Below are 16,495 nucleotides of genomic sequence, written 5' to 3' on the forward strand. Positions count from 1 at the left end.
TGTAGTGTACACATTGTGGTTGTCTCTTCCTTGCCCCGTAGGATAAACATAGTAGATAGCATTCATCAGTCTTCTTTACAGTAGCTGGAAAGTGACTGATGTTCTGCCTTTCAACCTGAAGATCTGGACAGAACTTCCCACCAAGGAGAGCGATGGTAGAGATGAAACCTGTGTATCAATCTGAAGTGTCAGAGACTAGGATCTTTGCCCTCAAACCTATGTCTTTAGCTGGCCTGCTCCATTCAGCCATTTGCTCATTTACCTTTAATAGGTGAGACCTCCTCTTACCATTTGAGATTAGCTCAGAACATGCACTATATTCTGTTTGTCATAGTGTTATCCTTTCTCTACTTCTTAGGTTTCACTTTTGTTGTTGTTTTCCTGATCTTATCCTTTGATAGAATATGATTTCCACAAAAGTGGACACGGTGGGACAGTGATGATTAAAACAAAACAACTTTTGTGTGTTGATTGCTGAATCCCTCATCAACTTGATTCATCTGTAACTCGTAATGATTGCTCAAATGGTTGGATAAATGAAAGAGTGGTTTGTTATGATGCTACTAGGGAACTCTGTGGATAAATAACTCAAGTTTTCCTCTGTATCCCTTAATATGAAATTTGCTCAAGGAGGTTAAATTCATTTCCAACTCATCAGACAAGTCTGTGGGGCTGTTCGTGACATGGAGAGTTTTCAGATAAAAAGAGATCCAGAGTTTTTGAGTCTACCCATCATGAGAACAGTAGAGGAGAGTCATGTATCATGCTGATGGTACACTTTATTACTCCCAGAACCCTTCCAAACATTCTGTAATAAGCCCATTCCTTCCGAAACCGAGGTTTAAAGTGATTCATTATAGCCTTCACGTACTGAGAACAGGCCTACAAAAACGAGTTAGATTGAAGTCAGTGTCTGCTTTGGAGACAATGCTGGGAATATTCTATTTGCCTGAGTGGTCTGCTTGTCAGACAGCGAATGTGATTTGGTCCTGCTCTTGCCACAGAAGGAAAGAAATCCTCACAGTGCAAGCTATATTCTCAAGCAGTCAAGCAGGTGTCCTTTCAACGCTGAGTGAAATAGTTCCGTTCATGGGAACTTCATTCTGGGAAACAGCAACTTCATTGCTTGAAGAGGCCATTTTGTGCAGAAAGAGTTAAGCCTTTTTCCAGAGAAGCCTGACTCTAAGCCAGTATATGGCATTAAGCACAGAGAAAATTGGGCTGAATAATCCCTTTAGTCTCTTTAAGGTGCTGAGCTGACATTTTGATATGCCGTAAGTTGGCAACTCAACGTTTTATACTTTATCTTCCAATTCCACATTTTAAGTCTTATTTTCCTCTTTCAGAAGCATACTGGATACCTGCAACTACCTTAAACCATATCAATAAAAATAAAAACTGGATGTTTTCTGTTAGCTTGATAAAATGAAAAGTTAATACTCCCAATTTTGTAGAAAGAGGAACCTAATTTATACTTAAAACTCACCCCTCAAAAAATTTAAGACTAACACATTCTATAAGGACAGGATGTTACAAAGACATGAAGGGTTAGAATTAGTACTGTCAGAAATAAATATGATATAGGATTGAAGTATGACTTTTCTAATCAGTTGGGGCCCTTTTATGAGGTTTGATTATACATGTAAAAACACAATTCTTGTTCTATTCCTGATAAGACAGGTTACTAAGAATGTGTCCCTGCTGGGATTTCCAAATTTAATGGAAAGAAAGTTTTCAAATCCAACTAGTGCACTGTGAGAATTAACAGAAGCTAAGTCCTTACTGGGTCACAATTTAGGGACTGCATGTGACTGTCCTAATAAGGAACCAGCAAAATTAGGTCTGTAAGTTGACTCTACATTGATTTTCTTTCCTCAGCAAGCAAACGTCCCAGTCTCCTGCACACCTTCCCCATTCTCCTGCCTGTTTCTTCTTTTAAGTGCTCCATCAGCGTACACTACTTTGCTTTCATGTGAATTCCCAGTCCCCTATTTGCCATCCTGCCTGAAATGTGGGTTCCACGAGAGCTGGGCTGAACCCACTGGGAAAAAGTATCTCTGGGGCCTGAAATAATGTTAAGAGTTCGGGAAATATTTACCGAATGTAAGCATGACGCTTGGACCTGCTTCACAGGAATCCCACTGTGATGACTTTCTGGACTGACACCCTGCTACACAGTGAGCCACCATGGCTCAGGTTCTAGCCCAGGAATTATTGGTCCAGCAAAATTTTAATTTTCTCTGACCTAGAGACATTTCTTTAGAAGTGGAATGGAACCAGAGCACATGAGTGCCATCCTTAGCATCAGGGATGTCTTCTGGGACATCCTGCGACCTACTTGAGAGGAGACGGGAGCTTCATCCACAACAGCCGGCTGTGAGGAGGCACTATCGCAGCCACTAGCAAAGCAAACAAAACCATTTGATTCTGACAGGCTGTGGTATCTTCAAGAGCTTGCTAGTGGCACCCGTGTGGCGTGATAATATCACTAGCTCTGCACATCAAGTAAACAATGACTAGCCCTGGATGAAGAGCGGAACGAAAGATCCCAGCCCTGCCACCCACATCAGGGAGAATCTTCTAACCCTGATAGCAGAGCAGCATTTGCTAGCAGTGGTTATGTTCAGTTTTTCACTTATCAAATACTGATGAAGAATGTGCCTTATGGAAGATCATATATATATATATATATATATATATATATATATATATATATATATACTTGCCTATTGTATGTAATAGTATAAAGGCCATTATTTAGAACAATGGCATTGAAATAAAATAGAACATCCTAATTGTCCAGAGTCACCAGTATTCTCTGTGTCTTCATCATTGTAGATTACCAAAGAGAGGATTTCTCTCATTTTATTTCCTACTTTACTTCTGCCTTATCTGTGCGTGTGTGTGGTATTTCTAGATTTGAAAGTCTTCCTCTTTGTAACACACACACACACACACACACACACACACACACACTTGAAATAAAGTGCCTTAGCCCTGCTTTGGTTTTTGCCCCTCTGCTGGGTCAGAGGTCTCCCTCTGAGGAGTTTGCCTGTGCACCAGCAGTCATGCGGAACCTGTTTGCTGGCGTTCAGCCCATGCACTTGAAAGGGAATGCCATAGCGATGGACTGACCTTCCTGGCCTTGGAACCAAAAGGGAGCCCTGTAGGGAGTACCTGGAGGGAGGGATTCTCCTGTTGGTAGCATCCTGGTTGTTCACTTCAGTGGCTGTGTTTTAACTGTGTCCTTGTATTCTTTACTGGCCACTGGAAAGGTGAGTGGTTTTTTTTTTGTTTTTTTGTTTTTTTGCCCCAGCTTCAGAGGCATTAAGCCTTTCACCTTGACTTCTCTTAGAAAGCAAAACCAGGGAAGGCAGAGAGAAAGCCATGCTGAAATATGTCACAAAGGACACTGACACTCTTACCACATGGGTAATTATTGTGCCCACAAACACAGAGTGTGGGTAGGCTGCGTGCTTGCTGCGCAGGATTTCTGTTTATGAGGCCTTTGCTCCCTGTTTTACATTGAAGGACTTTTAAGTTGGTCTACATTTCTAGCTTTTAAGGTTCGTAATCTCTGTCACAAAATGCTATTTTTGACAATCATGTCCTTTTGAAGGGAAGGCAGCTCCTATCGCGTCACAACTATGGACAAATCTTAGAAAATCAAGGATCTTAATGACCTTTGCCTACTGTTACACAAGAGGTGCAAGGATAGCTGAAGTTATGTTTATAACAGAAATAAACAACATTTAAGTAAACTTTTTCTTGTGGAAAATATACATACACTATTATTTTTATTGGATCTCACAATTGTGCCACGATTCCAAATACACCTCCATGAAAGTTTTAAAAGGTTAACAATTAACCTTGGGTGAAGGATCCAATATCTTGCATTTCAGGTCACATAATTGCAGGCCACATTTCCTCGGCCTGTTTCTGAGAGATGGGTTAAATTTTGAAAGAGAAGCCTTTTATTTGAGCTTTGTGAGTGAAAGCAAGTTTATATACTCCCGGGCCAGCCCCAGGGATTTCTGCTAGGAAAGATGAAATGGCTGTGGTGAAATCAAGCTACCTCTGCAGCCTCTTTGTCCAGTTTGTGAGCTCTCCTGGGGATTCTCCACTTGCTTGGGAAAAGTCGGTCAGTGGTCAAACAGCGGTAGATCAAGTGTAGCAGGGATGAATATGCACACCCACCTCCGGGGCCCTGGACCACAGGAGAAACAGGTAATGCACAGACAATGCAAGAGAGAAAAGCACTTTGATAACAATAAGATGCTATTGTTAGAGGAAATCCACAGTCCGTGAGGCTGGCAAGTGGTGTGGAAACTTTGCTCTACTTTTTTGCCTACTTCAGAGAGGATTACCTGGAACGTGGTCTATATGGACAATTTTGAACTCATGCGTACAAAACTGTGGTTCCATAGTCAGATGGAGGTTTCTGTTTATGCAGTAAGAATTAGAAATGGATGGAACTATGATATCACAGCTACAATGAATTAAACTGGAATGATTTGTAGATGAATGAATAGCAGCACAGCTGCAATATTGTTTTTTACACTTGACTCATGATTTCTTGCTACGTGGAACCTAGGAATACACTGCATTTATTTGAGGTTATTTTTTTAGAGTACTATATTGGTTTATTAGTGTGTAAGTGTAGTTTTTCTCTCCCTTTTCTCTTTGTGTCTGGGTCTCTCTCTCTCATTCTCTCTGTCTGTCTCATGTGTGTGAGAGTCTATGTGTGTGTGTGTGTGTGTGTGTGTGTGTGTGTGTGTGTGTGTGTATGTGTGTGTATGTATGTGTGGACATGCCACAACACATATGTGGAGGTGAGAGGACAATGTGAAGGCATCAGTTCTGCTCCTCTCCTTTTACCACATGGGTCCCAGGGATCAATCTCTTGATACATTTTGCCCACAAGCATCTTTACCTGCTGAGACATCTCTCCCAGCCCAAGGCTGCATTTCAACCACAAATAAAATGAACAAGGTCATATTGCCATTCCCAGGAATGCTAGAATGATGGCAGAATTATTGGGTTCTCAGAGGAGTAATAGGGAAGCTTGAAACTTTTCTTTGCAAATGAGATATCTTTATCACGGCACAAAAAGTCACCATGCTCTAAAATCCAACTCCAAACGTTTTGTTGTTGTTTTTGTTTTGTTTTTCCTTTTGGAGTTTAAACTTCACACTAAGAACCTAGTTTTCCACCTTCTTCGTTACATCTGGCTCTTTTTAACTTGTGGCTAGATGTCGAAACCATGCGACACTCTGTGGTTACAGTCATTTCCATCAGGAAACCATGAACAAGCAGCAGAGTGACATGGGAAAGGGGAACTTTGGGGGGAGGATTTTTTTTTCCATGTTGGAAATAAAGTTGGATCACATGTGAAGACAGCTGGATACATGACTTGTACCCAGAGCTCTGGAAGGAAAAATATCAAAGGCTTCCTTTTTTTTTCTGGAAAAAATACTTATAACATTGGTTTATTTCATTTTAAAGACGTAGTTTATCTATGTGTTTAAGTGTGTAAGCCTATGTGGGTATGTGCTCCTGTGTGCAGGTGCCTTGGAGGGTAGAGGCTGGAGTTACAGATGGCCTTGAGGCACTTGGTGTGTGTGCTAGAAACACTGATCCTCAGGAGAAATGGTAGTGCCTCTTAATCACAAACCATCCCTGCAGCCCCAATTCAGAGACTTTTATTAGCTGGATAGTAGATGGTAAAGATTCCTCACTTCCTGATGGCATCTCTTTAGCTATGAAAACCTATCATTTTCTGAGTGGCTTTGCTGCTTGTATGTTGAACCCAGACACTGTGAACCAGACATTATTAGTCCCACTAAGATGCACACATCTCATTTTGTGTGACACACAACTCTCATTTTTAATAGCCCTGGTCAAAGGTTATTGTCCTAAATGTCTGAGGTCATGTTCCTTGTGTTTGTCCTTGAGAACTTCCCTTTTAGGATGAGGAGATGGCTGAGTGAATGGGGAGCAGTACCTACTACGCAAACAAGAGGACCTGTAACCCCATGTTTTGAGGCAGAGATGCTGGATTCCTGGAGCTCACTGACCAGCGGAAATGGTGAGTTTCAGTGAGCAAACCTGTTTCAATATTCAACGTCATCCTCCAGCCTCTAAATATCTGTCCTTAGGTATGCCAGTGCATACATGTGTGTACAAATCACACATATATCTGTATTATAAACCTACACACACTTACCCTACACACACACACACTTACCCTACTACCCTACACACACACACACACACACACACACACACACACACATTCTCCATGCCCTGATGTCTTTGAATGTGCCTAGGTTTAATGGGACTTCTGCATATTCTAACATCCTTATTCACAAACAAATAAATAATAATATTCTTTGAGGGAGAAATATACAAAGCAAATGAGGCCTGAATGGCTTCAAGTAAACGAATAAAATTTCACTAGTACACATCTTCTCTTTTTGATAAAATACAGCCTCCCAAGTGTTCCGAAACACCTGTAATTTACCTGGGAGTGGAGGGAGAGAGCCAGCCCCTCTGAGTCGAGCTGGAAGTCTGTTCTCATCATTCCCCCTGGCATTAGCTCTGATGTTGGATGTGTGGCAAACGAGGCTTCTTTGCAACAGTTTGCTCTCCAGGTTGGTGGCCTCCAGTCAGGGCTTATCTGTAAGTTGCGTCTCAGGAGTGAGGCCAGATCAATACTGTATTCTTTCAGGCCTCTCTAAACCCAGCGGGGAAGGCAATCACCACAGTGCAGCTCCCCGCACCTTCTGGAGCAGATCAATATTCCGACAGCGCGGAGCTTTGTTCCTTCCCCAGCTTTAAGATGTTCTGCATGCTCTACATGATTGCTTAAAGGCTTGCTTTCCCTTCCCCATATGACAACACCGCTCCCACCCTGATCTTCCTAATACTATCACTGTAATTGCCTTGACATGAAATAGCAGCACAAACCCAGCGCAGGGCTTTGAGCTGTTTTATCTTTTCTGAACATCTCCATTAGTAAAGGGTGTTGATTTGGCTTTAATATGGAGCTGGAGCTTTAAAGCGAACTTGCACTTATTTACACTGGTTTTCAGAACCCACTGAGATTATTTTGCCTATGGGAATCATATAAGGCACTTTTTCAGGGAAGAGGACGAGGTAACTGTCTCATCCCAGGAATATTAGCTTAAACTTTATGCAGCTTGAAGCCCATTATGCTTACCCCATACTGCCACAGCAATTGTCTCAGAAGGGCCTGTGTCTTACCTACTTTTTAAGTGATGCTGGATGAAATGAAATATTTATTTGACTGTTTTCAGCCAATGTTCCATTAAGTAGTAAGTACCACAAGGTTCAGAATATCCCATTTTTCCAATTTGTATTTTGCTTGTTGTAATGCTTGCCAAACCACATTATTGAAATGTTTTAAATTTTTACTATGCCCACTTCTCTTGTTTTCTTCCCATTACATATCATATCTACCCCCTACAACTGAGATGTGTTTTAACATATAGTAGTCTGTGGGTATTCATAAGGGATGCCTCCAGGGTCTCCCAAATACAAAAATGGATAAATGCTCAAGTCATACAGAAATATAAGTGTTTGCAAAGAACTTATTCATAGCCTCTTCTATATTTTGCAAATCACCCCTACATTAGTCACTGTGTGAAATAAAGTATAGATACAGCATACATGGTTGCTATACTGAGTCGTTTGGGAACTAATTACAAGGAGAAAGGTGATGCACATTTTGTACGGACATGTTTCCTCTCAAATATTGATTAATCACTATATATAACATGTGTTAATCACTATATGGAAGATGAACTGAATATATTGCATGGTGATATTAAAACCTTAGTAACAAATGTAAAGCTTGAATGGAAACTCGGATGGTGGCTCCCAAAATGCAAATCAAGCCTGGGCCTGATGCTACACATCTGGGAGTCTGAGACAAGTGGTCTTGAGAGTGAAGATAGCATGGGTCACATTGGGAGATTCTACAAGAAAATAATAGCCAGATAATAATTAACACTTCTATATCGTCAGTGTCCTTTAAATGTATCTTTCTGATCTCATACCCCAGGACTTTTCCTTAGAGCCTGAACTGAGTCCGGCAGTCCACCGTTCATTATGTTCTGAGCCTTCTCTATTATTTCTTTCAGACACAATGCTTGCACTTGATTTGTTCATCTAAATTCTTCCTACCTTTTAAGATTGGAGTCGATCTCAGGCCATTTGAAAACCCTCAGGGTCTGATCCAGTGTGATGGGTCACAGTTGGAGTACTCTGTTGACAGGGTGTTTTGCTCTACCAGGAAGCTAGATTTCAGAATTTGCCAGTGATCTACCTGAGGTTCTAGATAATAAGTGGGTGAGACTCTAGACTAACTTTAGGAATCTTGGGCTTTCACTGCTGCGCCAATGTGCTTTTCCATAGCAGCAGAGAAATGTGGGTGGGGGAGGATTCTATGGCCTGATAGTGTTTTCATCAAAGCTCACATCATAAGACTGCTACATTTTCTGTCTTGGTGTTTTAAAACAAATCATTTTCGGTTAGTTTGCTCATCCATAGACTTGATCTAATATAGTATGAATATCGCTAGTTACAGATGCAACACTTGAGAGTGTATTCTTTAATAGAAACTGCTTACATCTGTGGACTGGATGCACCAGATTATATAAAAACATAAGAGGGAAATAATTCAGAATACTTTCGGTATTTGATAAGTAATTAGCCACTTCCTTGGCAGATGTATCAGCTAAAGGTGTTTTATCTTGTAGTTTAATTTAATATACAGTCTATTTCAGGGTAAACACTTTAGTACAACTTCAGAATATGTTGCCCTGCTGAGATATACAATATAATTAAAACGTCTAGCTGAAGTATTCAGATGTATTAGAGTTATCTTCTTATAGGTGGGGATAGATTCAGCTTGTCGGAAACATGTCTGACACAGTGAACAGATGAAAGAATTGGTTTTGTTCACTGAAATACTCAAAAGGCAGCCACATAGCAATTCAGTGATGTGGAACAGAATGTGTAGTAGCTATATTGTGTCGAGAAGTGGAAGAAGATTATCAGGGCTTGTAAAAGTTGACGCAATTAAATTAATATGTATTTTGAAACACAATATGGCACTACACTAGAAGTCAAAGGCAACACAGACAAGATTTTATAAAATCTGTTTAGGGTCCATTTACATACAATGTGGATGTAGAAAATGAAGACACAAGAAAGGATAAACTCACTAAGTAGTAGAAGAGGGGATGCTCATGAACAGTTGGTCCATGGCATCGTAGAAGGAAAAAGGAAATAAGAACCCAATTTTGATGTAGTTGTTATTGTAGAACTTTACTTTTGTTTTGAAAGAATAAAATCTTTCCCCTTTTCTTGCTCTCTTCTTTCGTTTCTTCCTTCTTTTTCTTTCTCTCAAAGTTTAGAAGTAACATGGGGTGGAGTGAAGTTGTTAGTACTTACAACTTGTGTCCTTGGGATTTCATTTATTTTACCCGAAATTCACAATATGCTGCTGAAATGTATTTCAGACTTAAAACAAAGAATGGTGTACCACTGGAAGTAGTTTTGAACACTATCATTCCATAAAGTCCCTTATGTTTTTACTTAAACTAGTATTTGTTACAATAATTATTTTTTTGAATTTGATAGTTTAATCATTATGAAAATATATTTTCCCATACATTGCATTCTGGTCACTGTTTCCATCCCACATTGTCCCAGCCTCTCCTTTATCCATCCCACTCAAAACTACACACTTTTTTCTCTCTTAATAAACAGAGAGCTAAAAATAAACAAACAAATAAAACTAGACTAGGATAAAACAGATAAGCAGAAGAAAAAAACAAAGAGTCAAAGAAAGGCACAAGAAACACACACACATGCACACATGTACACACTCTCTTTCTGTCTCTTTCTGTCTCTCTCTGTCTTTCTCTGTCTCTGTCTGTCTGTCTGTCTCTCTCTCTCTCACACACACACATACTCACACACACACACACACACACACACACACACACACACACACACTCACACACAGAGAGAAATCTCATAAGACATAAAATTGGAAATCATAGTATGTAAGCAAGAGAGCTTTATGTAAGGTTAAAAACTACCTAGACAGATCATTTTGAGACAAAAATCTCTTTCCAAAGTACCATCGAGTTGTTTGTGTTGATAAGCTACTGCTGGATATAGGGTTTGCCCCTAACTGTGTTTCCTATACCCAGTGAAACTCCCTTGGAGAAAACTAATTTTTTCTTTGCCAGTGGTTATCAATTGTCAATAGTTTATGAGTTAGGGATGGAGCTTGTGTCTACTTCCCCACTCAGAATTGTTATCCTTTCTGGTGTAAACCTGTGCAGGCCCTGTGCATTCTGCCACAGTTTAAGTTCATAGGTGAGTCTGTCCTGCTGTATCTAGAAGGCTTGTTTCCTTGCTGTCTTCCATTCCTATTGGCTCTTATAATCTTTCTGCTTCCTTTGCTGCAAAGTTCCCTGAGCTCTGAGGAAAGGGATTCGATGAAGACATCTCATTCAGGATTGAATGTGCCAAGGAATCTCATTCTCTGCATATTGTGCAGCTGTGGGTCTCTGCCTATATTCCTACCTGCTGTATGAGGAAGCTTCTCTGATGATGGCTGAGATAAACAACGCTTTCTGAATGTGGCAGAGTGTTCTTAGGAGTCATTTTATTGCTATGTTCTTTAGTAAAACAGTAGTATTTGGTTTTCCCTTAGATTACTAGCCTCCTTATACTCAGAGTTTTGGCCGCTGGAGCTTTGTCAGGTATGGATACCTTCTCATGAACTGGGCCTTAAGTCGCATCAGATAGTGGGTGGTTACTTCTATAGCTTTTGTGCCACTATTATACCAGCACATCGTGCAGTCAGATCACCACTGCAGATTGAATTGCAGATTTGCATTCACCTTTCTCTTCTGGTCATGTGCAGAGGACCATCAAGTACTGTGAACAGTTTTCAGTAGTTCTGGAGGCTCTAGGGAGGCACCAGCTTGACTTTTCTGTGTTCAATACCTATATAAGTCTTGTGTTCAGCAATGGGGATTTACTGTCAGTTTGTGGGGCGTAACCAATAGCTTTGTCAATAGCCTGGACTGTTTGGGTGTTTCCAAGGGGCCCTTTTGCCCAGAAACTCAATTACATGTACCTTATTGATGGCAGTGGAGGTTTCATTTAGTGATGAGAGATGCCTAGTTGGGACTTTGCCATTCTCTTAAAATAAATACATTTATGAAAAAAATGTGAATAGAATCACAATTACTATTTATTGATAATCTTCTATGTGTCAGGTGTAGGTTTTTAAATGCTTTTGGGTAGATATCAACATAATTGATTTATTTATTGCAATTTATTATTCTCAAGAATAATATTTACAGTTCATTTAAAAATATTTAATATTAATTTTCTTCCAGTTGTTCTAGGCGAAGTCTTTCTATACCCAAACTGGAAATGACCTATATTTAGCGCTTGCTACTCAGTCTTAGCATTTAAATCCATAAACTAAATTGAGTTTAAAGTGAATCCCTTTTTTTTCTCAATCCCAACTAGCTTTTAAAGAAATCTGAATTTGACAATTGATTCCTTCACCTAAAGAGATAACTCACAGTTTTTGATAAGATATGCTCAAAGAGACACATGGCTAGTCTACTAAACACTGTCTTAGGGTTGTATTTCTTTCTTCTTAAAGTTTATGGGAGTTTTAAAATTTAAAAAAAAATAAACATTAAATTTTATTTTTTTAAAATTAACACAATAAATCAACAATAACTACAGAGACCAATGAACTGAAATTGGACCAAACTTCAGAAGTTAAAGACAGAATCAATTGTCCTACTGCCCTGACAGCCAGCAACTGTGACACATGGAGGTGTTATTGGGTGACTTTTCCTACTGATCAGCTGCCGTTACCACTAGCTACTGGGGCTTCATCTTCTGGATTGACTCTCAGAACTCAGGAACATGTTTGCTAGGGTTACAGCTTTAGTATAAGAAAACGACATACATTGGACCCACTCACAATAATATGCATGCAGGGAAATGCAGAAGTGCAATGGTTTACAGTCATACAACCTTCCCACATTAATATGTAACATGCTGAGTATTGCCATTCTGGGAGACTCACCTGTGCTTCAAGATCCACAGGTTTCCACTGGAACTTGATTAAGCTATGACTGATTGAAGTCTTTCTTATATGACCTTCTCTGCCAAAAGGTTAGAATGATATCAAAGGCTCTAAAACTCAATCATTGAATAACATAGATAGCCTTTTTAAAAACTATCTGTCATCTTAAATGATTTCACCAGCATAAGGTATTAAATGTGATCCAAGAAGTCAAATATGAATAATAAGGATTATTATTATCTCATCATTTAGGAAATCTCTCATCACTTAGGAAATGCCATGGGTTTAGAATTTGCCTCCCAGGAACAAGGGACAGAATTCAGAAATTTTCTTGCTATATAGAACCTATTACTATATTATAGAACTTCACATGAGATGAAGACTCCTGAGTAATTTTTATATATTAAATATCCTAACATATAAGGAGTAGGAGCAGAATGTGTAGCCTAGTGGGACTGCATGAACAAGGCTCTAAACATGATCTTTAGCACCAGAACCATGTTCACCAACAAATGTTCTAAGAGTAGATTGAATACAATGTTCACAAACAGTTACAAAATGTGTTAGAATGCAATATGATAGGGATATCTAACACAGTGTCCAGTTCCAAGTTTTTATCTTTTAGGAATTTCAAGTTACTTTTTCCCCCTTTCAACTTAACTTTGATTTGAAAACAAGTATTTTATTTAATTATTCTTTCAGCAAACCTGTTCTTTATTTTGTTATTTTAGTCCCCCCACCCACTTTAATGGTATTGACACTTGGCAGAAGTCTTAAATAATAAAAGCTCACACTCTTTGGAGTTGTCTGAGTATTTCTTTTGTATTTGATTAAAGTACCATGGCTGGAATTTCATGTATTCATTTCTGTGTCTTTCTCAGAGAACGGAAGCAGGGGGAATATGGTGCTTTGATTCTGATCATTAGATTTCTGTTATTCCACTGTGAAGGTGTCTATTTTCCCATCCCAGTTAATAAGAAATCTTCATGGGAACACCCTGAGTCCTTGTGAATATACTCTTCATTAGCCAACTTTCACACTAAAATTTTCATATCTGTTCAGCCTCATTGATGGTCCAACCCTATATTAGTTATAGAATTACAGGCAGATCATCACTTTACTGAAGCAAAAGTAAATTGCTGCAGTTTGTGACAGCAACTGTCCAGAGAAAGAATTTTTTTTTTTTAATCTTCGTTTCTTACCTAACTGAAACTGAAAGTACTAACTAAATTTGTACCTTGAAAAACACTACCTAGAAAATATTCCTTGGTGGAAAAGAAAGTGAACACACACTGTAAGATCAACTGGTCTAAAATCAGACTAATTGTAATAAATCCTAAGAATGATGCAGTATGGCATTATGGACCTCCTGAAGTCAACATATGCATTGATGGAGACATCAGAGTGATGGGAGCTCTGTGCTCAATGTAAAATTTGTCACTAGCTACTGGCACCCCAAGTTTCCTTCCACCCCTCTCTAATTGAATATTAATACTCAGAACTTGTCACCTTTTACGCCTTAGCACCTCAATGATGCTTGTCCTAGTTGGTAATGGACTCATGAGGCATACAGCTATTAAGCACACAATAATTAAAATACAGATTCTTCCTCAGCCAGAGCCATATTCAGGTCATAAATAAACCAAAAGGGTGCTGGTATTAATGCCTAGGAAATGGCCCAATGGCAAGAATGAAGGTATAACATCTCCAGAGACAATGTGGACCGCCTCCTCTCCTGATCACTAAAGTAACAGCACCCTACTAGTCTGCAGCTAACTTTTACAGACTATACCTTATCTTATAACAAAGATAATAGCATGGGCAAGAAAATGGTAGGACATCCAGAGAGACTTATTTTATTCATGCAAAAGTTATTCATGTACTATTAGTATTTCTGATTTCCATAAACCACTCAATTTTTCCTTTTCCCCACAGCTTTGCATCTAGAATGTTAGCTCAATCAGGTAAGAATTTCTTCTACTCTTAAAACTTTTGAAACCACATATTTTATTTCAATAATGAAATTAAAACTGATATTTAATTGCTTTTGGTATCAGTTAGGTAAGAAAAGAAGACAAAATTCCTTCTCTGGTTGCTGCCACAAATAGCAGGAATTTATCTCTTTTTTAGTTAAGTGGTGGTCTGACTCTAATTCTATAACTCATAAAGGGTTAGACCATCAATGAAGTTGAATAGATACTAAAACTCTAGAGTTAAAAACTGAGATGACTGATTTTTTTTATATATCAGTTAGTTGAAGATGACCAGTTTTTTTTCTTTAATTGTGAATATTGTAGTAAACAAGACTGTGAAAGTATGGCCAATTCTGTATGTTTTATTGACTTTTATTGAGCTCTACATTTTTATTTGCTCCCTTCCTTGCCTCTCCCCTCCCACCTTCAAGCTTCCCCCAAGGTCCCCATGCTCCAAATTTATTCAGGAGATCTTGTCTTTTTCTACTTCCCATGTAAATTAGATCTATGTAAGTCTCTCTTAGTGTTCTCATCGTTGTTTAAGTTCTCTGGGATTGTGATTTGTAGGCTGGTTTTCTTTGCTTTATTTTTAAAAACCACCTATGAGTAAGTACATGTGATAATTGTCTTTCTGTGTCTGGATTACTTCGCTCAAAATAATGTTTTCTAGCTCCATTCATTTTCCTGCAAATTTCAAAATGTCTTTATTTTTTCTACTGTGTGGTACTCCATCATGTAAATGTACCTCATTTTCCTTATTCATTCTTTCATCAAGGGTCATTTAGAGTGTTTCCAGGTTCTGGCTATGACAAACAATGCTGTTATGAACATAATTGACCATATGTCCTTGTGGCACAATTGAGTATCCTCTGGATATATACCCCAAAGTGGTATTACTGGGTTTGAGGAAGAATGGTACTCAACTTTATATGAAAAAGCAAAAAACCCAGGATAGCCAAAACAATCCTGTACAATAAAAGAACTTCTGGAGTCATCACAACCCCTGACTTCAAACTCTACTACAGCGCTACAGTACTAAAAACAGCCTGGTTTGGCATAAGAACAGACAGGAGGACCAATGGACCGGAATAGAAGGCTCGGATATTAATCTACACACCTCTGAACACCTGATTTTTGAAAAAGAAGCAAAAAATATCAAATGGAAAAAAATAAAGCATATTTAACAAATGGTGCTGGTATAACTGGATATCAGCATGTAGAAGAATGAAAATAGACCCATACCTATCACCATGCACAAAACTCATGTTGAAATGAATCAAAGACCTGAACATAAAGCCAGCCACACTGAACCTTATAGAACAGAAAGTGGGAAATACACGTGAATGCATTGGCACCGGAGACTACTTCCTAAATATAACCCCAGTAGCACAGACACTGGGAGACACAATTAATAAATGGGACCTCCTGAAACTGAAAAGCTTTTGTAAAGCAAGACAAAATGACAGCCTACAGAATGGGAAAAAATATTCACTAGCCCCACATTAGACAGAGGTCTGATCTACAAAAGATACAAAGAACTCAAGAATTTGGTCATCAAAAGAACACATAATCCAAGTTAAAAAAAATGGAGTATAGACCTAAACAGAAAACTCTCAACAGAGAAATCTAAAATGGCTAAAAAACACTTAAGGAAATGTTCAACATCCTTTGTCATCAGAGAATCAAAACAAATCAAAACAACTCTGAGATTCCATCTTACACCTGTAAGAATGGCCAATATCAAAAACACTGATGACAACTTATGCTGGCGAGGTTGTGGGGAAAAGGGAACACTTCTGCATTGCTGGTGGGAATGCAAGCTGGTATAGCTCCTTTGGATGTCAGGGTGGCGATTTATCAGAAAATTAGGAAACAACCTTCCTCAAGAGCCAATTCTATTAAGACAATCACTTTTATTGTAACCCCTTATATGTGCTTAAGTATTTGACATGTGGTAGAAGCCTAATAATAGATGTAAAACTAAGTGAAATGTCTGTATTATATATATGGTCACCTCGATCAATAAAATACAGGCCTATGCTTCAAATTTATGTGTAGTGAAATTTTTTCCACGTTATTTGGAAAAGTAACAACTGTACACATCCCAGGTTGGCTAATCATCGCCAATGTAACTTTCTTTCTAGAGATTCCCTACTGCTCTTGGCTAATTCAGAAATAATGTTTAGCCCTCGTTATTTCTGCCACTAAGTTTATACATAATACTCTGAGTTTTGTATACAGTTCTATCTGGACATGAATTCATGCACCATGACACCTTTTAGGAGTAGAGGAGAAAAACACTATTTGTACAAGTTTGCTGTTGCAAGCTCACTTATGGAAAGTATGGGTTTTGGAGACCTCT

General features: G+C 38.8%; 1 protein-coding gene across 3 annotated transcripts; it reads left to right on the forward strand.

The window, feature by feature from the left end:
* The first annotated feature begins 3,908 nt into the window (after nucleotides 1–3,908).
* LOC146889909 (uncharacterized) lies at nucleotides 3,909–16,180 on the forward strand. 3 transcript variants are annotated; one of them, XM_085682635.2, is made up of 5 exons: nucleotides 3,909–4,227; nucleotides 5,956–6,088; nucleotides 6,491–6,653; nucleotides 14,096–14,124; nucleotides 14,909–16,180. In XM_085682635.2, the coding sequence occupies exons 1-5, from the start codon at nucleotides 4,180–4,182 to the stop codon at nucleotides 14,968–14,970; spliced, it is 435 nt and encodes a 144-aa protein (XP_085538761.2). In that variant the 5' UTR covers nucleotides 3,909–4,179; the 3' UTR covers nucleotides 14,971–16,180. The 3 variants fall into 3 exon arrangements, 2 of the variants coding, with proteins under 2 accessions (XP_085538761.2, XP_085538763.2); XM_085682637.2 differs by having other exon boundaries at nucleotides 5,970–6,088; XR_014999433.2 differs by lacking the exon at nucleotides 6,491–6,653.
* Nucleotides 16,181–16,495: the final 315 nt, after the last annotated feature.

Source organism: Myodes glareolus, chromosome 24 (genome assembly GCF_982192425.1).
Source record: "Myodes glareolus chromosome 24, mMyoGla1.1, whole genome shotgun sequence".
In the NCBI taxonomy this organism is placed as follows: Eukaryota; Metazoa; Chordata; class Mammalia; order Rodentia; family Cricetidae; genus Myodes; species Myodes glareolus.